We start from the raw sequence: 27,991 nt of genomic DNA on the forward strand, positions 1-27,991 counted from the left end.
GTGTGCATTTATATTTCAATATTTAATTAATGTTAAATTAACGGGGTTATGTATCTATATTTAAATGATTTATGTTGATTTATTTCCATGTTTTATAGCAAAAAACAGCAAAAATGCAATATTATTTTAACATGGTCAAAGTCAAGTATTATATTCAGGCAATCCCAGCCCTACTCAACACCACACATTTGCTTTGATATATTTCAAGAACAGGTTTTATTGATGACGCACCCAAACATCTATAGGAATACCTTCAGTGGGCTAGATTCTCTTATTTACATAATGCTTCCACAAAGTCATACAAATACTTGGTAGGTTTCATGTCAAAGTATAGATATAATACATTAAGACCTGGGAATGGGAGAGTCAAATGTTTTATAAAGCAAATGTCACAACAAATCTACAAATATGATAATTGATGATAGAAAAGAATTTACCAGTCATTAACTTAACTACCGCAAAACAAATCCTACTTCAAAGTCTGTACAAGCGAGTTCTTGAGTGTCCGTGAATGGAGGAGGAGGAGGAGGAGGAGGAGGAGGAGGAGGAAATGCAGCTCTTCTATTGTTCTGTCTTCAAAAGTTCAGAAACAGGCAGATTTCTTATGCATCTGACAGTAAATCTTTCAGAAGGCAAGGATGAGATAAGCCTAGCAGTTTGTACAATGAGCCTCGTCCTTGATGCGTGTCGCCTCGCACAAAAGGAGAAGCGTGGGCGATGAGGAAGACGGTTGTTTCGCTTCTCTTGTCCTCTCTTCCGTGGTTTCCTTTTTTTTGTTGTTTTTTTTTTGTTCCTCACTTGATGTGCACCACTTTCTCGTCCGTTTTTAACCGCTTGCGCCTGGGCTGTACGAAGTCGTCCTCCGAGTCGTCGGTGGCCTCCTCCTCCTCCCTCTCCTCCGTGTCGGGCGTCTCGGGCTCGGGCGTCTCGGGGAAGCTCTGCCCCGGGAACATCTCCTGCAGCTTCTCCTCGAAGTAGACGCTCACCGCCTTGCCGGTCGCCGCCATCTCCGATCCCACCTGCCGGAGGATGGGGGAGGGGAGGGGAGGGGTGGGGGAGGGACGTTGAGGGCGAAGGGTGATATGGAGGGAGGAGGAGGAGGAGGAAGAGCACCGTTGAGCAGGAGGAATGAATGGGTGGAAGCAGGGAGGAGGGGGGAGGAGGAGAAAAATTAGAGCTGGTTAAGACTCCTGGTGGCAGGCTGGGTCCCGGCTCAACCTTGCTGTACAGAGCAGAGATATCCTGCCCCCCCACTGTGGCTCCAGGAAGCATTTACACTATTCAGACTGAAAATTTCAATAAGGCTGGTTCCGAGTCTGGCTCCACACAGTTTAACGGTTAACCAGTAGGACCAGAACAGGGTATCTGCAAGTTTTTAAGACTTTTTAAAACCCTTTTATCCTCATTAGAATGACAAATAAAACTGTGAAACTGTGAAAATGTGAAAATTGAAACTGTCTGCCTAAATGTAGGTCTGCAGGACTGGGCTGGTTTTTCCAACAGAAGAACAGCACACAGAGAAACCGGAACATTTTTAGGAACTCTCAATAGGTTATCAGGAGACAGATGACATCTGATACAGTTCCGCATGCTTGGAAAGCCTAGCATAACAAAATAAAGTCTGGCCTGATTATATTTAGCTATTACTTCATGTGAAGAGTGCAGACAAGTCCATCAAGTTACAGGACAGGAATCAGATCCTGGTACCCTGGCAGGATGACAGGTTACCAAACCTCTGTCCAATAAACAAGCTACATGAGAGTCATGTGACTTTTGTTTACAAGCCCTGGTTTGCTTGTAACTGGGCAGTGTGAACCTAAACCAACCAAATTCAAAAATGCAACAAAGTGAACTTTTCACTTAAGGTTTGGACCAAAAACAAACTGTTGGTGTGATCACACCCCAATACTTAAATATTCTATTAAACTGCATTCAAGGATGAGTTTAGAAAATGTAATGCAAGACATTTTTAGACTTTTTCAGGACCTGTAGACACCCTGCAGTCTGTCATAACAGGTTTTTGCAGCTTGTTTTATGTATCATTTTTACAATGAGAAATTCTATGACATCCTGTCTGCTGGCAGACGTCTAGATGTTTTGGACTTCTGAAACCAGCCCTTGTGAAAGCTCCATGCTAAAAATATATGGTAAAAACAATTCTTGGAACCTCAGTAGGGGAGGGCAAAACATCTGTGCTCCATTTGAAACGGCTTACCTGCGTATTAATCTGTTTCTCCTCATCATATACCTGGATTATTCGAGACATCTAAAAAGGGGCAATAACATTACAATAAAGACAGTACAGCAGCAGGGGGTGGGGAGACAGAGTTCACAGCACAGGCAGGTTAGGTACCAACCCCATGTGTACTGTAAGGTTGTGCTGTAAGGTTCCGAGCCGCGACTACAGCCCTTAGCTGACTGAAGTGATGTCTCAGTGTAGTTTCTGTGTCATCATTCAATAAATGTTATATTACACACACTCTATATTGATGTCACCTATCCCTGTCTGTTGAGAAAATTATCCATTGCCTTGTGGGTCTTTGGTTGATGGAAGTGGTAAATTTTGGTTTGTGGTAGTGGGTCAAATGACAGGCAAACATATAACACAGTCTTATAAAATGTCATCCACCCAGAAGTAGATCAGATTACATAACTTGGGCTGCGAACTGCAATATGTTACATTACAGTACAGACAGAGAGTAGATGGTTTTCAGAAGTAATTCATGGGATATCCACACCAAGATCTAAGCGTAAAAGAAGCAGCGAAAATAAAAAGGGTGGACGAGGGACATAGATGTACATTCACCAAATACGTCATTCTTAAAATCACAGAAAAATCTAAAACAAATTGTTTCCATAAAAAACAAAATCACAATATTTGAAGGCTGTGTTTAAACAAAGACAAGTGGAATTGTAAATTTAAAAATCAAGTGACCACAGCCATCTGTAAAAAAGGTTGAGTGTATTATCGTGGTGATGCTGTGTTAATGACACTGAGACAGCGTTCCAGGAGCCAATATGAAGTGGGCACAGTGATGGCTTACCACTCCATAGCAGCCAGTGTTAGTAAGTGTACACAACTCCATGCACACCGCAGGCCGTGAGCCCCTCTTCCCACTTCTCTTGTAATGTCATGGTGCGTCTTCACATCTGTATTAGGGTTAGACTGATATATCGGTTTGCCGATAATGACTTTTTTTTTTAAATATGAGATATTGGCTAGTCATGTCTTTCACCTGCAATAAGTGAGGCCCGGAGGGCGTGCATGTCACAATGTAAACATGGGATGTAGACAAAACATTCCAGCAATCGCTGACATTGGTTGTAATTACATTACACTAAGAGAGCAGTGCAGCAGCATGTTTGCTCTTTAAGGAGCTGTTAACCCTCAAATTTAATTGGTGAGTTTTAATGTACCATGATGGTCTAAATGCTGTTTCAGAGGCTTTTCCACCAAATTCTCAGGTATCCTGGTCTCTCAGTGGTCTAAGGTGCGTACCATGTAATCTTGATGTCCTGGGTTTGAATCTGGCCTGGGACCTTTGTCACATCATCCCCCTCTCTCTGCCTATCTGTCGTATCTCTCTCTACTATGTATCTAATAAAATGCAAAAAGGCCCCAAAAAAAAGTAAGCTGTAAAAATAAAGAATTAAATTCTGGAGGAAACACTGAGTGCTTGTGAATTTTGGGCATGAGAACGGTCAAATTTTAAGATACTGAATATCGGCTATTGGCAACTTCAGTCGGCCTTCAGAAACCCATATCGGTCTAACCCTCCACTGTATGCACATATACATGCAGGTGCCATTCCCCAAAGCAGGCCTAGGACTCATGCCACTCACCTCATTGTACTTGGCGCAGTTTTTGAAGACGAGGCGCACATCCGAGACAAAGTCCTGGGGCGTCTGGTAGTATTGAGAGCTGCTCACCAGCAGCCTCTTCTTCACCTTCTTCAGGTCCATGGGCTGCTTGATGATCTTGTAGTAGTTGGGCACCTGGGTCGAAGACAAGTGGGTCAGGGTTAACGAAAAGGAACCAAAATGATTCTTGTGGCTTGGTACTGCCCTATGAGTTCAGTTTTGCAGAAACATCGACACAGAAGGCAGAGGAATTGCGAGGTCATCTAGAAGTCGTGGTGTATGGTAAATATTAAACTTGACTCTTACTTCACTGTCGTAGGCTCAACATTAGAAATATTTTCCAGGGTTCCGGGTCCTACTTGCCCCTAGCATGCTTTCACTGGCCCAGTGGGCAAAACTTAAAATAACCACTTTTGCATAAAATTAAGTAATTTTGAAAAAAACAAAACAAAGCAGTAGTCAGAGTGGAAGTGAATGAGGCTGGTGAGTGTCTCTATTCATGCGTCTTTCTCGCCAATACATTAATCAGACCTGATGCTGTCTGGTAGCTGATTTGCCAACATACAGGGCAAGGTGCTGCCAGCTCTTGCCATGAGCATTCAGTGTGTATTTGCAGTAATCGTTGGTGCATTTAAAAATGAGTCTGTTTGATATGTTTTAGTGGGAGATTGCCTGCAAAGGGTGCAAAACATCCCTGGAATCCATTCATCATTTTCAATCTAGAGAAACTGCTGCTTCCAAAACAAAACAAACAGCCTTTTACTTTTGGCTTTGTAATTCCAAGTAGTCGCCACCATGTCTGCTTCACACAACTTTGTGACGAACTCTGAGTTGCCGCCCAAACTGATTGGGCAGAAAAAGCACAACAGAGAGGAGAGCGGGCCAATGGCAGAGCAGAGGGGTAAAGATGAAAGGCTTATCACCGGGTGACAAATACATTGCTTCAAAGTCGTCAGAGTCAAAAAAGGTGACAGAGCTCCTACTTTAATAAGCAAATTGTTCAATTTTGCATTATCTTGCACTATTTTAGCATATCACAGAGCTCTAGTCACTATGTAAAGACTGTTTCTCCCCCCTAATTCATTAAATTCTATAGCACTAAGCTGATAATTCGACCAATACCTTCTAAACCAGCTTGAAAATGTTGATATTTGAATGCCTTAGATCTCTGTCATACAGTTCATACAGTAACATCCATCCAAGACCCAAGACTAAAATTCTAACTAAGGCAAGGGACCACTGACCACAGAATCCAAAACATCTGGGCCCACTCAAAAACTTGCCTTTCCTTTTACTTTTCAAGAGACAAAAACAGCTGCAGGCTACACTACAAACGATGTAAAAGCGGTTTTATCAGCAATTACACTTCCTAAGATAAGGAAGTTGAGAATTGGGACAAAATGGGAGGTGGTAATAACGGACTGAGTGGGGAGTATAACCTCAGAAACCCTAGCTCCTGCAAAAAAGGGAAAACAAAAGGGACTGAGTTTGGGACTAGGGAGCAATATGATCTATCCCTTTCTTTCATGCTAGCTTTGCAACAAGTCTAACTGAGCTCCATTTCTCATAATGCATTACATCTCCTGTAAATAGACTGCATTTTGCATTTAGGCTTATCACTTGTATATTATAGGGCTGCTCACATTGTACTTGTGCAATCCGATTTGACAACCACAAATCCTTTCAACTTTGAGCGGAAGACACAAGTGTAAAATCCATCCGTACACAAGACACCAGCAGCAAAAGAAGACAGAAAACAGTGGCAGGATAGTCAGCATCAAGGGGAAAAGTTAGAGGAGTGTGTGCCTGCTGCTGAGCTGCTGCGTCTCAACCAATCAGAGACTGAACACAGGCACAGTGAACTTGGTGAGAGAGGGCCAATCAGAGACCAAGCGACTGTAGCGAAAAAAATAAACACTGAAAACAAGCCTTCAATAACATTTGAGTAACAGTAGCGACAGTGTTTCCCACAGACTGACAATTTACTTGGGGTGGTGGTTGCTGGCAGGTGTGTGCGTGTGTTTCACTTTTTTTTTTTTTTTTACAATGGGAGGCTCTGTCGGACTGAGTGCAATGCTACTGGTCTGTGCATCATGAAGTGACAGTTGCACAGCCAGCTCTCTGGTGTGTGTATATAGCCTCGCTCCCACTGCAGACAGATGTTTTCTCACTCATCCAACAGAAGAGCAGAGAGAGAGAGAGAGAGAGAGAGAGAGAGAGAGAGAGAGAGAGAGAGAGACTAATTTCGCCTAGCTTGCAGCTCTGCAAATAGTAAGAGAAGAATTTTTGTGGGGAGCACCGCTGGGCCAGTTACTGAATAATCAACTGGCAATCCTTACTGTTGAACCCTGTTTCATATGAACTGTACCTTATGTTAGTTTTATGACTTACAATGTGGGTTTGACAGAAGTTTAGGGAAGGCCAAAATAAAAACCACTTTTATAATAATGGAAGACGCCATCGAGCACAGTCACATGTACTAGTGTGTGTGTGTGGTGTGTGTGTGTATATAAGGAAGCGAGACACTTACAGAACTAGGAACAGGTTCCCTGAAACCCACGCTGAGCTCGTGGCAGAAGATGTACAGCAGGAGGCGTTCACATCTCTGGAAACGGAGAGAGAGAGAGAGAGAGAGAATTAGCAGCGTCCTACCAACCACGGAGAGGCCGCTGAGGCTGTGCCGGCGGTACTGACCCTGCGGTCCTCAGGACTCAGGCCCTGGTCACATTTGGCTTTCTTGCCGTCTTCACAGTATTCAATCTCTGGGTTGCTTAGGCTCCGGCAGAACGTGCAGAGAAAGTCGCCCCTGAGAGATGAAACCACACAGAGGGAGGTTAGGCCACCGTCTTAGTTTGTTTCCCCCCCTTCGTCTGCATGGTCCATAATAGCAGGGTGGGAAACTAAATGATAACACTGGTGTCATTTTAGTTTTTTCCTTTCGCCATCAATGCCCGTGAAAAGTCTAAACCCACCAATGTATTTGGTAATGTCAGAAGCTACTACTATCTGTACTATCTAAACCATTGTTAAGAATATAGACCAATAATAGTAATCTGCAGCTGCCCTCATCAACAAGCCCCAGGACCCCCACTGACACGGACCCTTATCCCCCCCCCCTCTATACCCCATACTGTAACCTTTGCACATTCTCTGGACAATATTTTGCACATTCCTGTACAACTATACATCTTTTCCATTCACTTTAAAAAACAGATATATTGCACATATATATTTATATATTTTTAATTTCTTATCATATTTTTATTTTTTATTATTATTATTTGATCATTTTTCTCCATTTTTATGTTTATTGTATGCAATAAATTCCTTGTACTGTGAAAACTTACTTGGCGATAAACCTGATTCTGATAAATAATAGATAGTAATAGAGAGTAACAGAGTATGCCGACCACCTACTTGGGGAAGATTTTGATGGTGGGGACATGGCATTTCATGTGGAACACTTTGGGACAGTGGTCGCAGCACAGCAGGTCGCCCCCGTTGATGCAAACGGCGCACCAGTCCTCGTTGGGGTCGTCCTCCTTCTCGCCGGGATTGGCCGCCTGCGCCCCGCCTGCGGTCGTCTCCGCCCCCTTGTCCGAGTTGCCGTTGGTGAGCGGAGCGTCCGAGGCGCTGCCGTTGTTCTCGGTGGACGACGAGGTAGTGGTGGTCATGGTGGCGGCGGTGGAGGTGGAGGAGGAGGAGGAGGAGGGGACGGAGCTGGAGCCGTTCAGCCCGGAACAGGGCGTGTCGGACTGCGGCTCGGTTTTGATGCGCTCCCCTAGGGCCTTGAGGGCATCTTGGCCTGTGGATATGGCTCCCAGTACAGGAAGAGGGCTGTTCTCAGGACTGCTCATCTGGGGGGAAGACACACCACAAAGGATTAGGCCATTTGCAAGACAATATTGTAAGTATATTATATATATATATTATAAACTAAAGATCAATATAAGCACTTTAAATAGATACTTTGCAAGTCTTAAAAAGAAAAATCCACCCTCAGATCCTCTTAGTTAGAACTCATCAATCTGTGATGTTCAATACATCCCAGGAGTTAATTAAGTGTTGTAATTTCCTTTTTGGTGTATGCAGTTTTCCTCAACCTGCCATGTCTACTTCTACTTCTGTTAGTGATTTCCTATGTGTCCCAGAATGTCTTTCAATAACCCCCAGAGACGGGGTGTGAGCTTGCTTTCAATGGAAAAGTGGGGATATGGGCATATAAATACATCAAGCTATCCAACTAGTTCATGCACACTGGGGTGTGCCCTGCCCCGTACTCAAAATGCAACATGTCTTGTGGCTGCATTGCATTCTGGTCTATTGAAGCTACTGTCAGTGGAGAAATTGGTCTCTCTCTTCTTCTACGATGGATTTCTCCCTGTATGATTGCTGAACGTCTCTTGGTGCAAAATGGCGGCTCTAGATTGACCCCCTTGCACTTTGATTCTGAGGGTCTATCCTCAAAACCTAACATTAAACTTAATGTTAACTTTTAACTTTTAGATAGCTGTCAAACCCCATTGTAGCTGCACTGGAAATATCTGGATGTGACGTCACAGCGTCTATGTTTGACCGGTTTGGCCAGTCTATGTTTGGCTAGTTTGGCCAGTTATCCAGATCTGTAGTCACAGGTTACACGACTACAAGTTTTTGTTGTTGTTGTTGGTTTTTTGACATTTTTGATTAAAAAACAACAAATACAAATTTAATACCAATTACACCCCCACAATGAGAAAATACAAAAAATACCAGTAGATATATAATATCAGAGGACATGTTAACAAGGGAACTGAGAAAAAGCAACATTTTTAAGACCTCTGAACCTGTATTTAAGACTCAAATGCACCTTTAAAAGCCTTTAATTTTGATTTCTCAACTTAAAACATGTGAAGACTTTTCAAAGACCTGCAGACTACCTGAGCAAACACTTAAAAAGACAGTGGGTCTACTGTGGTACTATGTCGTCACAGGTACTTTGGGACTGAACTGTAATGTGTGTTGCTAATACAAATATAAACCTTTTTCTACAATTTCCAAACTTTTGAAGATTTCCAAGCTAAATTGGGACTACTGTATAAAACCATAAAAAGTGTGGAGTGTATTCGTACCATGCAGGCACTCCTCCCTGCATCTTTCCCACGCTCCGTCTTGAGAGAGGAGGCTGGGCAGCTGTAGTCGTCCTCGGCCCCGGGCTCCTGCTTCACCCGCACCTGCTCCGCTGGAGCTCCGCCTCCTGGCCCCGCCCTCCCCGCAGAACTACAGCTTAAGTACACACACACACACACACACACACACACAAAAAAAAACAAAGTTGCCATCTAAATTTAAATGTTACCCTCAAATTCCAATAAAAGTGTTCAATCTAACTTGAGACTGCACCAGATCATACTGTAGGTATATAAGGCCAACTGAGAATCTGCTCAATACTCATTCTTGTGAACCATATGCATGCAAATGTGGACAGACTAGGGTGTCAACTGTTGCCCGTTTACAGACAAATTCTTCATTCTGATCTAAAATATGCAGAAAGGCTATTATGCCTGGTATCAAATCAACAAATTTCTTCAACTTGGTTGTGTGTGTGTTTTTGCAAATGTAAGTGGTTGTTTCATATGAGGTTGTTTTTGTAGCAAAACACCGGAGAATTTGCATGTTGGAATTCATACTCAAAATACTCACACACCTGTGTCCAAAATTTGAATGAACAGGAGAAATTTACAAATGTGCGAGTCAATATTTGAATGATTGGAATAGAAGCTGCAAACTTGTAATATGGCGAACCTGCACGCTCTCACTTTTGCTATAGTTCATTCATTCAAACAATGGCTGGCACATATGTAAATCTTGCCGGTGTATTCAAATGTAGGAGACAGGTGTGCATATTGTAAAGTGTAAATTCAAACAAGTGCAAGTTCTCGGGTGTTTTGCAACAGAAATACCTTGATAGCTTCTTACCTGCCTCTGCTGCCTGTGCTGGAGGTACTAGAGGGTCGTGCTGGCGTATGGGCATTGGACAGGCCTGTAGACAGAAAGAGACAGGGAACAGATGAGAGGCTGTGAAAACACAACAGGCCTCAGTTTACAACCAGTTTTTTCTTAGGATTTGTTTTGGACAAATGCTTAGAAATACTTTGGCTTTTCCTCATTTGTGTCTTCGCTTAAATATAGATGATATATCATTTCTAGAGTACTAATGTTCATGCAAGTTTTATTTCTATACTATACCACAATATCTAGGAAAGAGACAAATCGCTGACATTAACCAGTACACATGATCTGATTTAACTATTACTTGTGCTATTTGGGACTGATGTAAAAACCTATTTTAGAGAACAGATATGGTTTTCATGTGGGCTTCTCCCATCACAGATGGTTGAATTAGTCCCAAGACACTTCCAGAAGGATCAACAGGAATTTCTGATGTCACAGAAACACCCCCTTACTATACTATACTCATCTGCATCGTGTACCTGCACCTATCCCTAGTTCACAACATTACACCCATTAATTTCTAACCTCGCTGTTGGTTTCAACAACAATAGGCTTGGATGGCTGATCCTGCTGGCTTAGCATTTCACAAACAGAATGGTATCAGCAAACAGTAAGCTTAAATATGGAATATAGTTATATCAAGAAATGAGAATGGTGTATGACTACCACAAAAAGCCAAATTCAGGAGTTTTTAAGACCTATTTCTAGCTGAACACAGCTAATGAAATTTCTGAAAGTGTAAATGGGCAGTATAAAAAAAAGACACCAGGAAATTAATTGTAAAGGGACAAGAAGTCTAATTGTGTTCAATAAAGCAGCTATACGGAGCCCCCCAGGGGTCACCTGGTTAAGAAAACAATAATTAATATGGAAATCCGTACCCATGGATTAGTAATCTGTGGGCATGGATTGGTAAACCGTGTCCATGGATTAGTAAACCATGCGCACAGATTTGTACAGTGGCCCGAAGAGTTGCATATAACATTTATAGATGTATGCGTTAATATGTACAAGCATGATTTATAGGCAGTAAATAGGTTTCATATTGTCACCAATTTGGGAATAAGAAGACCGCAAATCGGATCATATCAAATGTAACTATCCTAGTCATTAGATAGATTTCCATACTTTGGACCCTAACTGGTGTCCTTTCTTTTCAGTCCCTGACCACGAATCCCCAACTCTGAGATGTTATCATGGATGTGATTAGGATGACATTAGAAAGTAGGAAATGATGCATAGAAAAACATTAAAAGACGAAGCTGTGTTTGTTGTCTGTCCACAAACCCTGCAAAGTCCCCCTCCCCAGTTATCCAGAGGGTGTGCGTACCTGAGGATCCAGGGGAGTGGGTGGAGGGTCCAGGCGAGGGATTCATGTCCACGGAGCCCAGCTGCGGGTGGGTGCTGGCCGTGATGTAGCGAGTCAGGAGGTGGCCGAGGTTGCTGGAACCCGCGTCCTCCAGCTGATGAGGCACAGTGGCAGGCCACACATCAACAAGAGCGGATCAAGTTGCGCATTTTCATTTGTACATGTCCACTAAACCTGTTGTTAAAACACTGGAATTGTCGAATGTGTTATTTTTAAGTGTGCGTACCTGAATGGGTGGGATCTCAGGCAGGCAGGGCAGGTTCTCAGGGTTGGTGACGGAGGGGATGAGCTCGATGGGACCTATGATGGGGCTGGCGGGGCCTCGGTGGGTGTGGGCACCGGCCATGCTCGCACTGGTGGGGCTGGTGGGGTTGGCGTTATGGAGGGATGCCACCGGGAAGGGCCCTGCGTGACCAGGGTTGGAATGCTGCACGGAAAAAGAGAGAGGGAAGAGCGGAAGAAAAGACGGATGAAAGGAGGGAAGAAGGAAGTAAGTAAGACGGGAAGAATGAGGCAGGTCACTCACTGAGTTGTATCAATATTCTGTGTAGTGAAAAGGTCATGGTTGCATGATCATGCATTTGGGTGACAACACATGCGGCACAGACACACGAATGTCAAAGTAGGAAAAAGGTGCCAAACCCCTGATTGTAGTAAGAAACGAAACCTTTGGTGGCTCATCTCAGATTCTATAGACATCTGGACACAAAGAAAGAGTGGCCGGATATAGTGCAGGTTGCGCTTACCTAACCATACATGCAGGCAGTATGTACACAATCATGGATTGTACTTGACCTGAGCAAATCAGTTTTGTATCTATGGATACAACGGCGAGACAGAGCTAAGCGGGAAAACAGAGGAAACGGAGAACATTTGTACCATTCTCTGAAAAGGTCTGTGACTTAAGTATTTTCAGGTTTTGTGTTTGTGGTTTTTACGAAAGCTACGAAGGGTAGCAATGCCGCCAACCTTGCCTTTAAGCATATACCTTTATAGATTTCATGAATGTTCAACCAACAAAATTAGCCAATCTTTGAACCCCTAGAAAGGACTGCTCCTACCATGCACCTACCATGTAGGCACGACGTCCTGGGTTTGAACCCGGCCCAGGACCTTTGTCGCATGTCCTCCCCCTCTCTTTCCCAATCTTTCCTGTCTAGTTCTACTTTGAGCTGTCAAATAAATGTGAAAACGTCAACAAAATATATATACACCTGCAAAAAAGTATTTAATTTGGTGTTTCTGATTGCCAGATCCTCATTTTCAAGGAGGAATTTTACTATTTGCAGTATTATTAATGAAAGCTTCAGAAAACGGCCTGATAGCAATGGATACAGACTGCTCCTGAACTTGACTAACCTGGGATTAGAACCCTGAATCTCTGGCATGGCAAATCGTTAATTTACCAACTGAGCGAAACTCAAAGTGATGCGGCAATCGGGCTCATAGAGCCTTCATAGCTGTGGCACATGTGCAGTAATGTTTTTGGAAATTCTTGGGACTGACAAAAACAGGCGCAAAAAAAAAAAAAGGCGGTTGAATGGCTGTTGGCAATCCCAAATTACTTTGCATTGTATGCTCAGTATTCAGCAGGGACAGTCAAGTATGCGTATGTCAACATGACAAAGTAAGGGGGAAAAAAAAGAGACAAAAAAAACCCTTTGTTTGGCTGTACAAACGCACAAATATGCTGTTTTGTTGGGTATTACTAATGTTTTCAACGTCTGGGAATTCTCCCACTTCAGGCCCATCTCGCCGTGTGTATCTATACATTAACTGCTATTATGCCATGACTAACATTTTGTCTGTGTCAAACGAGTAATGCATCTGTCAACAGTCACATTTGCACATTAGTAAATAATTGGTCATTTTTATCCAACGCTTACTGCAGCGAGTGTGTTACACAGAAAAGACATAACACCACAAGTAAAATCACACCACTCAAAAAAGCAGTCAAATAAGTAGTAACATCTGTTAAGCTACTTCCATATTGTGAAGCCTGTGTGTGTGTGTGTGTGTGTGTGTGTGTGTGTGTGTGTGTGTGAACCGACCTGTCTCTGTAGCTGAGGCTGCATCATGGGGGGATACTGCTGGCCGTTGTGTCTTGGCTGGGCCGTGGGCATTCGGCCCTGCGGCGGACCCGGTAGACGCATGTGATGGGAGGAGGGGTACATGTGGGGACCTGGCCCACCGTTCATACCCCCAGGGCCCCTCGGCAGCTGCTGCATACTGATGAGTCTTGGAGGCTAGTCACACACACACACACACACATACAGACAGAGAGAGTGTGTTAAAATTCAATTTCTGTAGTTCTCAAATCAATGAATAAACAGAGTGATGGGAAATGCTGGGAAGTGGGAAATGTTCTGGTGTCCAGTATGTATCTCAGGCTCGTACTGGTGTAGGTACAACACATATGGATGCTGGGAGTAACAACAAGCACGTAATTCATGATAACCTAAAACCTACCACACATCCCATGTATTGCTGTTTTGATGTGCGCTTTCACCGTTTTGCTTCTATTTCTTGGCAATTGCCTTGGGGTGCAGTAGGTGGTACGCACAAGGTTTGATGTCACATGTTTACATTAGGCTTGGGTTTGACGTAGAGATTTGCAAATATATTCTAATGTTTCCTGGTAAGCAGTTACACTACGTTCACATTGTGATGAGTTGACCACTTTTGATACATTTTGGCGTTCCTGACTTTGGTCTCATGCAACAACAAAGTTTTGATTAGGATAACACCCACAGAAAAAAACATAATTAACTATACATTGTTATGCGAATTTTGTAATGTATAGGTGTGTTTTGCTTTGCTATCAAAGAATAACTTGCGCAACACCCTGGGTTCTAATCCAGACCAGGACCTTTGTCACATGTCATCCCCCTCTCTCTCCCAATCTTTCCCGTCTCTCTCTTTGTACTAACTAATAAAGGCTAAAATGCCCAAAAAATAATGTAAAAAAAAAATACAACAATAACAGCAAGTATACTACTAGGGAGCAATAATGATGCTGACAGTTGCTTAGAATATCAAAATGAAATGCACATCTTTAAGTAGAACTTGTGAATAAAAAAAAAAGTCAACATATAAATGAGTAAAGATGTGTTTAAATAAGAGTAAATAAGTCAACATATGAGTAAATAAGTACACAAGTAAATAAATCCATAACTAAGCCATCAGTCATGTCAATGTGACTTTGGAATCAATAGAAATATTTAATCAAAACACAGCAAATCAAGAAAGGGGAGGGGCTTAAATGAAATCTCCACTGGAGAGAACTCGTTTTCACAATATGGGCGCTGTGAAGCCCTTTGAGACTGTAACTGTGATTAAGTGCCATTCAATTAAACTTGAGCCATCACACATTTTGAGATGAATAAACCTTAAAAACAACCAATCAGGAAAGGGTGAGGGCCTTAAATGACATCACCAATCAATAAGGCTCTGTGTGCCGAGTCCAACGCGCCATCACTCATGTTAATGTGACTTTGGAATCAATAGAACTAGAAAATCAAAAAAAACAGCCAAACAGGGAAGGGGGAGGGGCTTTAATGACATCACCAATCAAGAGGATCCTCATTCCCGAGTCTGACAAGCTATCAGTCATGTCAATGCGACTATGGGATCAATAGATATAAATCTCAGGGTGACTTTGGGATTGCGTCAGTGTGACTTTGGGATCAATAGATATAGATGATGAAAAACGGCACATAATATTTTTAAAATTTTTGGGACAGACCGACGGACAACCTGCCAACCTATAACCCGGTTGCTGCTAAAAAGAGATACCAGGCACCTCTGACCCCAGTTTCCAATTCATAACCAGTTGCTGAGGAAGCTATGTGAAGACAGCTGTGTCAGCAGTCCCTGTGGCTGCCAAACAATATGGGTTCTGAACTGCTGAACAGGTAACGGCAAGTACTGCAAGTAATGCATGGAAAGCAATGAAGTCTCTCACCTGCTCAGAGGCTTATACGAGTGAGTTGCATCAGTCATCTCTATAAACTGTGCCTGCCCATATGGTTTCTGAACTGCTGAGGATAAGTCTACAATGTGGTTTAAGGAAGGACTAAAATGTGGTTTAAAAACTGTAGAGGGCAGGACCATAGCCTGGTTTCTAAACGTTACGCTATCTGAAAAGTGAAAACAGTGAAAAACTGAATAGTAATAAAATGTTATATGGGAGTGTTGCCATGGATTCTTTATTACTATAATGTTATTTGGATGAGTCAGTGCGGTGTATAAAGCAGATTTAAATGTGTTGCTTTGTTATTAACTGCGACAGACAAGTTAGTCATTCCTCTAGAGAATTTGTGTACTTAATTAACTGCTGAGCAGAGTATGTCATGCCAACAGTGTCAGCGGCCCTAAAGCCTTGGCTTGTTGATCTTGAAAATTGTGGCTGCTGAACTGCTGCTCTCACAATTTTTAGATTATGTCACTCTTATGTGGCAAGTGACTTGTTTGGACAGCTTGTTTAAGATCTACCCAACAACACACTAAATAGAGGTGGTGTCCATTTAAAGGCACCGCTATTTAGTGTGTTGTTGTTGGGACATACTGCATATCTGCCCTCGAGGCGATATCTGTCAAAGTTCCAAGTGCATGTTCATCCTGGATTAAGTCATGCAGGATTTTGGCACCAAATCCACTCAGGTTACTCCCTTTTGAATAATCACAACTAGGCCGATACATATTGTTTCTAATGCCACATTTTGATCATATGCCACACACATACACATTAATGTTATGTTTATCATTATTATCACCACCACCACCACCACCACACTGGGTTTCAATGGAGAGTTGTAGTGTCCCATGGTCCCCTCTGCCAAGAATACAATTTTATACTTGTCATTTTTTGGAATGTTTTAGATATGGGAATGGTTACATTTTAAGACACTGAATATCAGGTAACAATAAACATCCATAATCCAAAAACATCAGTATCAGACTTCAAAAACCCACGGTTGATCCCTAACCAAGACACACTGGCAAGTCTTTTATTCACAAGAGCACAGAGGTCCATTACACACACTGGTGACTTATTAAACTTGACCTGTCCTTCATACCTGCTGCTGGACCATCGGCGGGCCGGCCTGTCTGGGGTGCTGCTGGGACATTTGGGAGGCGATGCGCATCTGCTGCTGGATCTGCTGCTGGTGCTGCTGCTGTTGGTGCTGCTGCTTCTGCTGGGCGTAGGCCGCCTGCTGCATGTGCTGCAGCCGGAGCTGGGCCAGGTTGATCTGTCCCGGGTGTTTTCCCGGGTGGCCCTGGGCCGGCGAAATGGGAGGACCTCCCACCATCATGTTGGGCGGGTGTGCCGGCTGGGGCGGCTTCTCAATTACCAGGTTACCTACAGTTGGGTGGAGAGCAACAGAAAGTTGACGGGAAGGGAAGCACACACTGATGATTCACTACACAAAGCAGTGAAAGCTGTTAACTGCTATTGCACAGCGCCATATAACGCGATCTGGTGAGCCAGACGATTGTGTCATACACAAATAAGTATGCAAAGGGTCATAAAAAATATACAGTGAAACACATTTCAACTGCAAATTAAGTCTAAGCATTTTGAATAAGTGAATAATGAATTCACTGTCTTTCAATCAAAGGGCCAATGAGGTAATAGGGCTCCTCTCACCTAGATTCACGACATTCTTGGCCCAGAAGGTGGGGTCACAGAAAAAGCGCACAGCTCCGTTGGCCTGAGGTGCCGGCTCCAGTCTGGCCTTGAAGACCTGGCGGAGCTGAAACAGGATCTAAACACACACAGAATAATTCTCTGTTACTGAGCCTACCTATATCAGAGCAATACATAAACCGCCCCACAAAAAAACCCAATCTCAATTATCTAATTTGCTATCTGTGGTCAGTAGTGAAATCCACATGACAGAAAACGGGTCCCTCATTTTGGCCAAATGAAACAAAGCATAAAGACACTATGCAAAGTGTGTGGTTGGAACAGCTAGGTCTGCAACTCAACCCACACATCCAGGCAAATAGAAAGATTAGCTTCTCAAACTACTGAACATCCGGGGCTCGGGGGAAGCGTACCAGCCTCTTGCTGTAGAGCAGTGCTGTGCTGCTGCCGGTAGAGATGGCCCAGTGGCAGAAGTTGAGCACATGGTGGATCTGCTGAGCCAGCTGGGTGGTATCCTTATGTTGGGCCACAAGCCTCATGCTGCGCTCTTTGGTCACACTCTGGACAGATAAGGGAAATTATTTTGGTTGAGGGACTGCTACTAATAGAGTCTGAACAGCCTAGCTACATGAATGAGCAGGAAATATGTGCAGGAAAAGTCCAGATGTGCAAACTTGAAACCTATCTAAAGATTCATTGTAAAACCACAGATTGTCAATTTGCTGTTTCAGTGATGCCAGGAGTCAAATTAGTAAATTCCAGTTAGTGAGTCAGTAGGCACTGGTTTTGAACACAAAATCCATAATGCAGATTTGAATCCACTATAATAAATGCACCAATAATCTCTTAATTATTATTAATTAATTATTAAGCAGGGCTCTTGATTTTCCAGCACCTTACGAAGCTCTTGGGCAGCCTGACTTTCATTAAAGGTATAGCCAACTAAAATATGCAATTTCTTGTTAAGCCAAACGAGCTGTTTTGCTGGGGTGATGGATTAAAAAATACTTTTACATGTAAAAGTGGGGGAAAATCCTATCAGAATACGACCTCAACATGCCAGAGAGTCAGAGTGAACCTCGATCGACCAACGTTTGTAGCAATGTGCGTTTGTAACTAATCTGATGAATCTATGCTAGGGCTGGGCGATATGGTTGAAATCAATATCATGATAATCATAAGGATTTTTCTCGATATCAATATATATGGTTCATGCATGCAAAATCACGTTAAATAATCAAATGAATGTTCATCTCATTGAACCGAATGGTAATGTTAGGTGTGATGTCAAACAAAACAGAAATATTCAAATAATATTCCTACCATACCTTATTTTATGAGAGTTTTTAAGTAAAATTTACTTGTCATCATCAATTTAGACAGCAGAAATGTGTGTCACGATATCAAAATATCTTCATATCATCACGATATGATTCCACTGAAAGACAATAAACGATAATATTGAATTATCGCCCAGCCCTAATCTATGCTGACAAAAATTATTTTTGCTGGGGAATGTTTTAGTTAATACTAGATCATTGCGCTAGCAAAGCTGTGTTTTGTGTTTGTCCTGGCTCTCATGCACTTGCTTAAGCCTTGTTTGGAGGGAGGAGTTACAAGAGGGAGGGAGGGAGGGGGGGATTGTTTTGTTGTATACTTTCAAATTCTTGCTCATTTCTCCAAAGTTGCCTTCCCCAGCATTAACCCACGTCACAGGCATGTCAGTCAATTTAGGCCACGCCCACAAGCTTCAGGCAAAGGTAACGCCCAGGCAGCTCTTGAATTGTATAACTATAGAAAATGCAACACCCAAAAGCTCCATTTTATTACAGTTATTGAATGTAAGGAACACTCAAATCATGGTGGATGACAAACATAGTAGTCAAAGAGTAATACTACATAAGAAAATTAACAATTTTAACTGGGGTTGACCATCCCTTTAATGCTCTCTTACCTCCAACTGCTGCAGCAAGGACTTGCCCTTTTTGTTGATCTCATTGATAAGAGTGAATACTGCAATCTTGATCTCGTGCTCCACCTTCCTGTGCGTCTCATTGAGCTCTTTTAACCTGGATGAAAACAAGGCAAGCAAACACTTCACTTAGAGACGCTAGCCACCAACATAACATAACTGTGTCAATGCACTTGTCAGCCCATTGACACAGTTATGTTAATTACGCACACCAACCGCACTGGAGGGGAAGCTGGAGAAGACAAAGCTCGCACCTGCTTTGCACCTGAGAGACAGAGTAATGGACGTAGTTCTTCTTCTCCTGCAGTTTGGTCATGTGGGTCTCAATGTTGCCTTTCTGGTTCTGGAAAGCCTCCTCCAGGAACTGGTACCTAAGTGTAGAGGGAACACACTCTTAAAATCACCAACCAAATCACCTTCAATATACTGCTTAGTCTCTTTCAGCTCAACACAAACCAAGGGAATCAGAAATTAACACAGACTCTGCCCATTGGAAAAAAAGTTAATTTCTTACCCTGACTGGGAAATTACCAGTAATCACTAGCCAAATGCTGGCAAATATTTGACTGTAATTGATGAGTTTGTCTAATCTACCAGTGACTTTGTAGGGTAACCAACCTTGTGCTGGAGGTCCTATTCTTTTCTAAAAATACAGCTGCCTGGTGGAACAGTGAATTTGGAGAGACACCAGCTGACAACATAAGTTGGCTCCCTGTTTCCCTGCTGTGATTTAACACCTTGAAGGGACTAGAAAATCTAAATCTTGTGTGTGATTGCGCAACCATGATAACAAGTGCACCTGTGGCCATGGCCAAAACAAGAACACATGAAATGCAGGAAAAAAGGGTACAGAAAGTAGGGCTGGACTGATATATCAGTTATATCGGTGGGCCAATATTAGCCTTTTATTAAAACATGCATACACAAGTATGCATGAATATGAATTGTTGTTATTATCCTGGGTTTCAATGAAGAGTTTTAGTGTCCCATGGTCTAAATGCAGTCTAAGAGGCTTTTCCATAAATGAATAAAAGTCTGTGGAAAACACTAAAAGCTTGTAACTGTCTTGGAATTTTCAAATTTAAATAGTCAAATCTAAAGATACTGAATACTGGTGCAAAATATCGGCTACTGTGTGGGAGAAAAACCTTCAGCTGGGCCAGATGTCTTCAGGTCTTCCACCACACTTTGAATTTCTCAGTAATTAAATAATCAAACAGATTCAGTAGAGTTCAATATGATATAGGTTTACTGCAAAGTCACAGAGTACAATAAACCGAGCTGGTCCATGGAGCAACTAACTAAGCTCTGCAATGCATCTTCTTTTATGTCATTCTATTGACCCTTCCCATTGTGGGCTTGGTTGAAAAGTCCCACCTTCTGATCTTTCCCCAAACTTTCCCCAAACTTTCCTCCTTGTCAATACACAATTATTTACCTATCTTGGGGTCTTTCTTCCGTTTTATGAAATGAATGGTGTCTACTCCCCTCAACTGCTACACTTACAGGTCATCATGACCTCTCATATCTGCATTGCAAACCGCCCATTCTTTCCATCTGGAGACACCATTATTTCCTGCAGTGCTAGTATGCTGATAAAAAAATAATGCCTTTAATAAATGAAAATACACTTATCATGGATACTTGTGCTTATTAACAAATTCACACTGAGTATTCATTCATTTAGCAAGTCCAAGTGAATCAAAATTTCCCACAACTGGCACCATCAGTCAAAAAAAATATTGGTCTTCAAAACCCCATATTGGTCAAACGTAGAAAGGCAGTAGAACGAGGCTCCACTAGTAATGGATTGGATGAGTGTATGCTGGGCTACCTGTGCTCTTTGTGCTCCAACAGTTGGCAGTCCCTACAGGTCAGAGTGTCACAGGTCTCACAGAAAAGCTTCAGAGGCTCCTGCTTGTGGACGGGACAGAAGACGGGCCTCTGCCCTGACGTACCGACAGACTCTGTAGACACACAGGAGAAAACATGGAGACACCAGTGATGCTCGTGAACCAGAAGAGAGAGAGGAAAAGAGAAGGATATTAAAAATGGGAATTGGTGAAGGAAAGAATTAAACGTGTCGGAATTAGCGAGAGAAGGACAGAAGCAAAGAATGACAAAGGAAGACAAAATAGACAGGAAGAAAGACAGAGAGCAAGAAAGAAAGCAAGAAAGCAAGAAAGGAAGGAAGGAAGGAAGGAAGGAAAGAAAGAAAGAAGGAAAAAAGGAAAGAAAGAAATAAGAAAGACAGAACAAGAAAAAAAAGAAAGAAAAGGCCCCAGAAAACTCTGGTCAGAGCTCCAGTGTGTATGGCCATCCCAGCTAGAGGTACCATCCACGGCAATCAGACTCTGCAGCGCTGTCACCATGGCAACAGCCTATCAGCAGGACTGCATTTGCTGTGCTTTAACTAGGGTTTGTCTTACTGAGCCTTTTGCATGTTGGGCTTCGGCAAACCTTTCTGCCTTTCTCGCTTGTTCACCACGAGGGTCCGGGATGTGTTCGCACGGCGGCGTTCTTACCAGAGGCGGCGTCGGCGTCCTCCTTGGTGCGGATCTTGTGGTCCTTGGTGATTTTGACCCTCTGGTGGGCCTCCACGCAGGTCTTACACAGCCACTCTCCGCACTCCACGCAAAAACCTATGGTTCCTGCGTTGTCCTCGCAGCTCGTACACACCTTGAGAAGACAATAAGCACCTAAAAGAACTCTGGATACAACTACAAGTGCGCCCACAGCATATGAAGCATCGATATTGGTGTCGATCCAGCTCCCAAGTACTTGCGAAATGACACTGTCTATTACTACTATTGATGCTTTAAATTCATGCACTTTGGCCTAATGTAAAAGCTTTTCAGCAGGAGGAAAAATTACGCCTGGCGTGAAAATGCTAAAATGCTGCTATTACTGAAGTTCACAGGCATAGCACCTATTGTTTAGAAAAGGAAACTGGCTAAATGTCATTCTGTTTTATTATGGCCTAACCTACATAACCTATTCTGAATAAGCTGTTTTAGCTGCAATTGTTCCTGCAACTGTTCCTGTTGCTGTCTTATAATAATAGGTCAATACTAGGCGGCATAAATGACTTAATTGAGCAGTACTTGGATCTGTACTCATATCAGTCAATCTACTTAGTGAAGTATTCAGTACATGCATTGTTTCTGGAAAAATGGTACTGGTGCGCATCTAGATACAACTGCCCTGGACCTTCACTAAATCCCAGAGAAGGCTGCCTTTGCATTATTAGGAGGAAAGTAAGATACTAAGTACATTAGTATCCTGCAAAGCATCACGGCCCCAAGGCCAACTGCTGTGAAATACCTGTGCGGACTTTTCATCAGATGTGCTGGTGGCCTCTGTGGTATCCTTGACAAAGTAGTTGTCAATAATGTCACTCTGTTTGTAGTCCTGGTGGCATACTGTACACCGCATGACATTTACTGAAGACAGAGGGAAGACAGGACAGAAGGAGAACACAGGTCAAATGAGGTGAACGGTCACACACTGAGCTACAAATACAATGCTCGGTGATATTTCGGATTGATATGGGAGGAGGTTTTCAGAGAGCTGGACCCAAGGCCAGATGAGAAGTCCCTGTCTTGACAAGCCCATATGCCAGCTATTACCTGGCTACTCTTATGAGGCCCCATTAAGTCTCGGCTAAGAATAGTCCAACTTCAAGCAAAAGAGGATTAATAAGAGGCCTTCAGCAGACTTTCAGCTAATTTCCATAATTTCCTTTAGGAAAATTCCTGTTGTTATTAAAAATTCTTGGCACTCTGGGACACCCCAATGTCTATTCATGGGGGCTAATTGATTTAGCGCTCGTCTACAGAAGATTCGATCACATCATCCTTGGCATTTTTATTATAATATTAAATCACATGGCCAAACAACGAGGACTGTTTCACTAAATCACTTTAGTTGGCCTAGTTAATGGAATTAGTTGGCAAAATTGAATTACTGCTATAATCATACACCCCAAAGAATAATTAGCTCAGCGCATTATATAACTTTGCGACTATTTTTTGAAGTCTAATATTATGCACAAGATTAAACTTCACATAAATGTTTTAAATTGAGGCAGCATAATAAATCACCCCCTCCTCCACCTCATAAACCCATAAACTCCCCCTCACCAGCTGGCTGCAGTGAAAACCGGTGTAAGCCGGTTTGAGCCGGTCTACACCGGCTTGAGCAGCACACAGCCGGTTTGCGTAAGCTCCAGCTGCATGGGGCCCAGAGTGATTGGTTGTGAAAGCAGCTGGACTGGGATTGTGTTGAGGAACCCATACAGCCCCCGCCACCAACACACACACACACACACACACACACACACACACACACACACACACAAACAAATGTAACTCACAGCTGTCACTTTGAACTGGAGCAGTGCATGCTCAGCTACATGTCTGTATATGCACCCCCCCCACACACACACCCCACCCCCCCACCCCCAAACAACACACACACAATATTGAAATTAGATTTTAAACAGGATTAGGGTAGTGTTTCCCTACATTTACTAATAGCACCCCCCACTGCTAAGGAAAATAAGGAGGGAAAAAAGAGCATAATAGCCTGATTTGACCCCAATACCAAGTTCATTTAACCAAATCAGGTCATTGCTTAGCCACATTTAACCTGGCCAACTGCACAGGGGTTCAGACCAGAGCTACCACCACAGCTGTAACTGGGACCAGGGTAGAACACCCCCACCCTCCCCCTACAAAAGTCTCAGGGGAAATCACTGAACTTATATAGAGGTACCTGATAACTCAACATTTCAACTCTGCTTACTGGTAGTTTTCACTATAGGCGCTCAGACTGTGCTGAATTTCAAGCAGTGAGCATAATGAATTGCAACAATACGGAGACTGCAAAGTCAATTTGGTTTAGAGGAACGCTGCCACGACAATTTATTCAGACTATATTGCATGATGGAAATTTTGAGAACATTGGCAAATCTTTTGTAATATGCCTAGCTAACTCAATCACATTAAATTGTTTTCAGAGAATATTTTTTACACATTAATACCAAAGCACTGACTCTCTCACTGTGGGAAAAAAAACAACCTTAGTCTAATCTGTGTAATGAAGCAACTAGTATTGTACAGGTTCATTTTAGCTTAAATTGATGCATCAGATAATGGAGTCTTCAGACCCACCTGACTGGATCTTCTGGATATTCTAAAATATTAGTAAGAAGCTACACAACATATAACATTACATGTTGCTACCAGCAGACAGAAAGGTAAATACTAAGGTCAGGTACTATGTCAAAACAAGCATAACCGAGGCATTAAATGATAAGCCAGGCCAAGTGGAAAACAGTGCAGCTGTTTCTATAGTCACCATACTCCATATGCACTTGAACTGATTATCAGCTTGACAGCTCTGGCAATTACCACAAATTTTGGTTGCTTATTATAGGTCTGCTTTCCTCTGATTTGGCTAGTACTGAGTGAAGCACAGGCCTTGTTAATACTATCAATCAGTAGCCCAGCTAACTGTTTTGACCTGGCAGTGAGGACTAATTCATAATCCTTTGTGTCAGGCAATGTTACTCAATAATGTAAATGTAGTTACTAACAAACTTTGTAGGAATTGACTCTCATTTTCTCAAAGTGAAAATGGTTAATAAATACTAAATATAAGAGGTCACTGCTTGCATGAACTGAAGAAAATAGGTCTGAGACTAAGCCAGATCTTGTGTACTATATTATTATGTTAACCAAGATGGAGTGGATGAAGACCCCCTCATCCAACAACCCAGCCTGAGTATGACAGAGTCTGGCAGTGATCCCTGGTCTAGGAAACACTCAAAGTAAAAATTCTTTCCCCTGTTGATTTCAGTATTCTTGCTGATTCTTCAGTAACTTGCAGAAAAGACTGAGTCAAATAATTTTGACCACGTCGTCTACAAACTCCCCACTAAAACAGAATTTGCGGATTTATTCCAGTTTTTACCCAAGAAATGATTCTTTGTGGTGGTGGCCAGGCCTGTGAAATACAATTTAGACCATGTGATACTGAACATCTCCTGAAACCAATACTAATGTGATTCTTGAAAACAGCATTTAGACCACGTGATGCAAAAACTCTCCACTGAGGCCAAGGCTAATCAAATTAATTTAAGCTGAGGCAGGTATAGTAGGGTGGCTCACCCTGACTGCTCAATGGCAGGTTAAACACTGTGTTGCTATGGTCTTAGACTAATCAGTCAAGAATGCTGTATATCAATGAGTCTCTCACACAGCTAAAAACACAAGAGTTAAAACTAATCCATGATGTCAGCATGACACACTTGAGACATTGAAACATGACACTTATTTTGTGTACACTGCCAGTGTCAAGATCAATTTTACATGGATGTAATTACATTTCCTGGTTCAGTACTGGTACAGAATAAGTTGGTCTGGTGTAGAGGCTCAAACAAACATTGAATGAGTCCAGAAGTCAGCTTCCAGTATAATGTCAACATAGTTGCTCTAGAAAGTGTCAACTGATGTCATCAAAGGCTGAATTGTGATTCACTGGCTTCTAGTTTTGGGAGAGAGGCTATGTGATCACAATTATCACTTCAACAGTCCAAGATTATAGGAATACATTGTAAAATTATCCTTTAGGGTGGATGTTTCTTTTTCAGCTTGGTTGTTGCTTCCCCTCACTGAAAACAGACCAAGCCTCCAGATTTTTCTTCAGCATTAATCTTCTCTCAGAATGGACCTTTTGATATGAGAGCTGAATTGTTGTTGACCGAGTGTCGGGACTTTTGCCAGCAAATAACTCAGCCAGGCATCTGACAGGCAAGCTTTCCGCAAATGTACCTACATAATGCACTCTATGGGGCAGACGTTGTGATGTATGCATCTTGTACAAGCAGTAAACATGGTAACATGACATGTTCATTTGTGCAATTATACAACATGGGAAATTATAAGTTTCACAAAAGAGTAACCTATGCTATTTTAACTCTGCTTTAGGCAAACAAGTTGACTAGTAAAGGTATATTATACAATAATGGCTCTTGTAGGTGCATTTGGTATGGCAGGCTCATTAATATCAATTATTCCTGAAAATGCACTAATTAGCCACTAGTACTTATTTTTTGCTCACTAGTCATTATTCTGCCTGTTACTAGTTGTTACTGTAAATTCACTAGTTACTGAATTATATATACTAGCTGTAATGTGATAGGTACTACTGCCTAATTCGGCTTTTACTAGGCACTTTAATGAATACTAGTACCTACTTTAATTATGTAATTTTAACTCATCACATTTCCATCCTTATTAATCTTAGGGACAAATTTCACTCATACTAGTTGTAAAAAGTCAGGAAATATTCCATTGTGACATTTAGATAGCTACAACATTCCATTTAGGTATCGACATAGCATTTAGATATCTATAACATGCCATTTAGGTCTAGATCTCAACATGACATTTAGATATCTAGGAATCCAGGCAGAGTATTTTCCATTGTTGACATCTTTTCATTAGTAACTAGTCCTTATTTTGTGTTTTACCAGTCTCTTATCCAGTTCCTCTAGTTATTATTCATTAGATAATAGTAAGTATTTATTAATGACTAATTACCATTGCAGTCTGCACTGGTGAATGTCCCACTGTTTCCAACAATCACTAGTTGCTATTGCATTCCATCAACATTTTCAGTTTGACTAGTACAGCCCTGTATGATCAGCATTTTGACAAGTATTGATTATGATATCTACACTGCTGGAGGAAGAGAGATGTTCATTCAAAAATATAGCAAATGAATGCTGGCTTGCTTACTGGCAAAGGTACATAACTGGCAGAGCACAACTTAAAGACTGTTTCAGATTGGTAATGTCTTGTGATAAATTCGGCATATAGATGATTCGCCAAGCAGTAGGCTACTTTTTCAACAAATTAACATTTTTAATTATAGTTCACGCTGCCGCCAATCACTGTGGATTTTTGGTGAAAGTTGATTGAGGGAATGACGGGGGGGGGATTGTAAAAGGTGAGATTTTATGTAAACAAATGTTGCTTGGTGGATTGAATGTATGCCGAAATTAACAGTGGATCATACTGATTCGTAATTAGGTCTCATGTTCTACCAGTAATACACGTTTGCCGATCATCAAGATTTGATTAAACTGCCAGATTTTAATGAGTTTGGCATGACGTTCTCTCCATGCAAGACAGAACAGCACATATCGGGGCCTAGCCTAGGACTGTTGACCATCGAGCTATACGGTAGTTGGGAGATTAAATGCCTTCCTCACAGGCACTTTAGCCAAAGGTGGTTGTTGGGGGAGATGGGAGAACGTTAAACCAGACAGAGGAGCCACTGTCAACGCAATCGTCTAAAATATAATTGCCTGTCTGGTAGGCATCCATATCGCTTAAAAGTTTTAGATGTCCTCTCATACAACCACCACTAGCCACCACTTACCCAATTTCCCCCTTGGGAATCAATGAAGTTCAGCTTACCTAGGTGACAGACAGAACTTAGCTGAACGGTAGCTCCACTTCCATGTGTGCAACTCACCTATGTGTGTGTCAGTTTGCCCGTGTGGTCCAGGCACCTGTACGCTTATCTGTCTGTCTGGTTGCGGGATACATTTTAGGCAAAAAGAGTGCAGGCAAGGCAGAAGTTTTGGTTCACAGTCACGGCTCTGAAGACTTTGTTTACACACTGCGCACGTATCCAACAAATTGATGGGGGTGGAAACCGGCGTGGCTGGTGGAACCGTAGGAGGGGGGGACATTTCAGTGGTGAGTCCACCTACGGGAGCATCCCCAGCAGCCAGGGGTTCGGCTGTCGCGGGCTCTGCATTGGTGCTGCTGCTCCCAGCCGGACTAACGGTGTTGCTAGTGCTGCCGTTGGCTTCCCCTCCCGCACCGCCAGCCCCGCCGCTGCTAGCGTCCCCTCCGTCGCTGGTGGGTGTAGGTGTCTGGTGAGCATTTTCTCGGGACTCCGTATCTTCGCCGTCCTTCGTATTCGGTTCTATGACTATTACCGCATTCTCGGCTTTCGTTTCTGGGTGCCCGTTATCTTGCGCTGAAGGCACCGTATCCGAACTAGCAGACGGTTCCATATCTTCCTCGCCTTTGTTATCCGCCATCTTCCTTCCTCTTTGAACCGC

The 27,991-nt window shown here is 42.5% G+C and overlaps 1 protein-coding gene across 6 annotated transcripts; it reads right to left on the reverse strand.

Annotated features, from left to right (window-relative positions):
• Nucleotides 1-214: 214 nt before the first annotated feature.
• trim33 (tripartite motif containing 33) lies at nucleotides 215-27,991 on the reverse strand. Of its 6 annotated transcripts, XM_071513727.1 has the most exons (21): nucleotides 27,394-27,970; nucleotides 22,171-22,289; nucleotides 21,372-21,525; nucleotides 20,681-20,813; nucleotides 19,101-19,217; nucleotides 18,829-18,943; nucleotides 17,288-17,434; nucleotides 16,875-16,992; nucleotides 16,303-16,586; nucleotides 13,276-13,470; nucleotides 11,451-11,651; nucleotides 11,186-11,318; nucleotides 9,820-9,883; nucleotides 8,973-9,126; nucleotides 7,578-7,718; nucleotides 7,279-7,505; nucleotides 6,556-6,667; nucleotides 6,392-6,466; nucleotides 3,844-3,996; nucleotides 2,216-2,266; nucleotides 215-1,019 (listed from the first exon to the last, which is right to left on the reverse strand). In XM_071513727.1, the coding sequence occupies exons 1-21, from the start codon at nucleotides 27,968-27,970 to the stop codon at nucleotides 795-797; spliced, it is 3,495 nt and encodes a 1,164-aa protein (XP_071369828.1). In that variant the 3' UTR covers nucleotides 215-794. The 6 variants fall into 6 exon arrangements, with proteins under 6 accessions (XP_071369828.1, XP_071369844.1, XP_071369803.1 ...); XM_071513743.1 differs by having other exon boundaries at nucleotides 7,279-7,718; nucleotides 27,394-27,991; XM_071513702.1 differs by having other exon boundaries at nucleotides 7,279-7,718; nucleotides 8,973-9,108.

Source organism: Centroberyx affinis, unplaced genomic scaffold (assembly GCF_046629955.1).
Source record: "Centroberyx affinis isolate AG114_WGS23_722 - 3 ecotype Tasmania unplaced genomic scaffold, CSIRO-AGI_Caff_v1 ptg000282l_1, whole genome shotgun sequence".
Taxonomy (NCBI): domain Eukaryota; kingdom Metazoa; phylum Chordata; class Actinopteri; order Beryciformes; family Berycidae; genus Centroberyx; species Centroberyx affinis.

Coding starts and splice junctions, on each gene's coding strand:
- trim33 (XM_071513743.1), bottom strand. CDS start 27,970: ATGGCGGATAACAAAGGCGAGGAAGATATGGAACCGTCTGCTAGTTCG. Junction 13,471..16,302: donor CGCCGATGGTCCAGCAGCAG/GTATGAAGGACA, acceptor GTGTGTGACTAG/CCTCCAAGACTCATCAGTAT. Junction 11,652..13,275: donor AGCCTCAGCTACAGAGACAG/GTCGGTTCACAC, acceptor TTTTCCGTGCAG/CATTCCAACCCTGGTCACGC.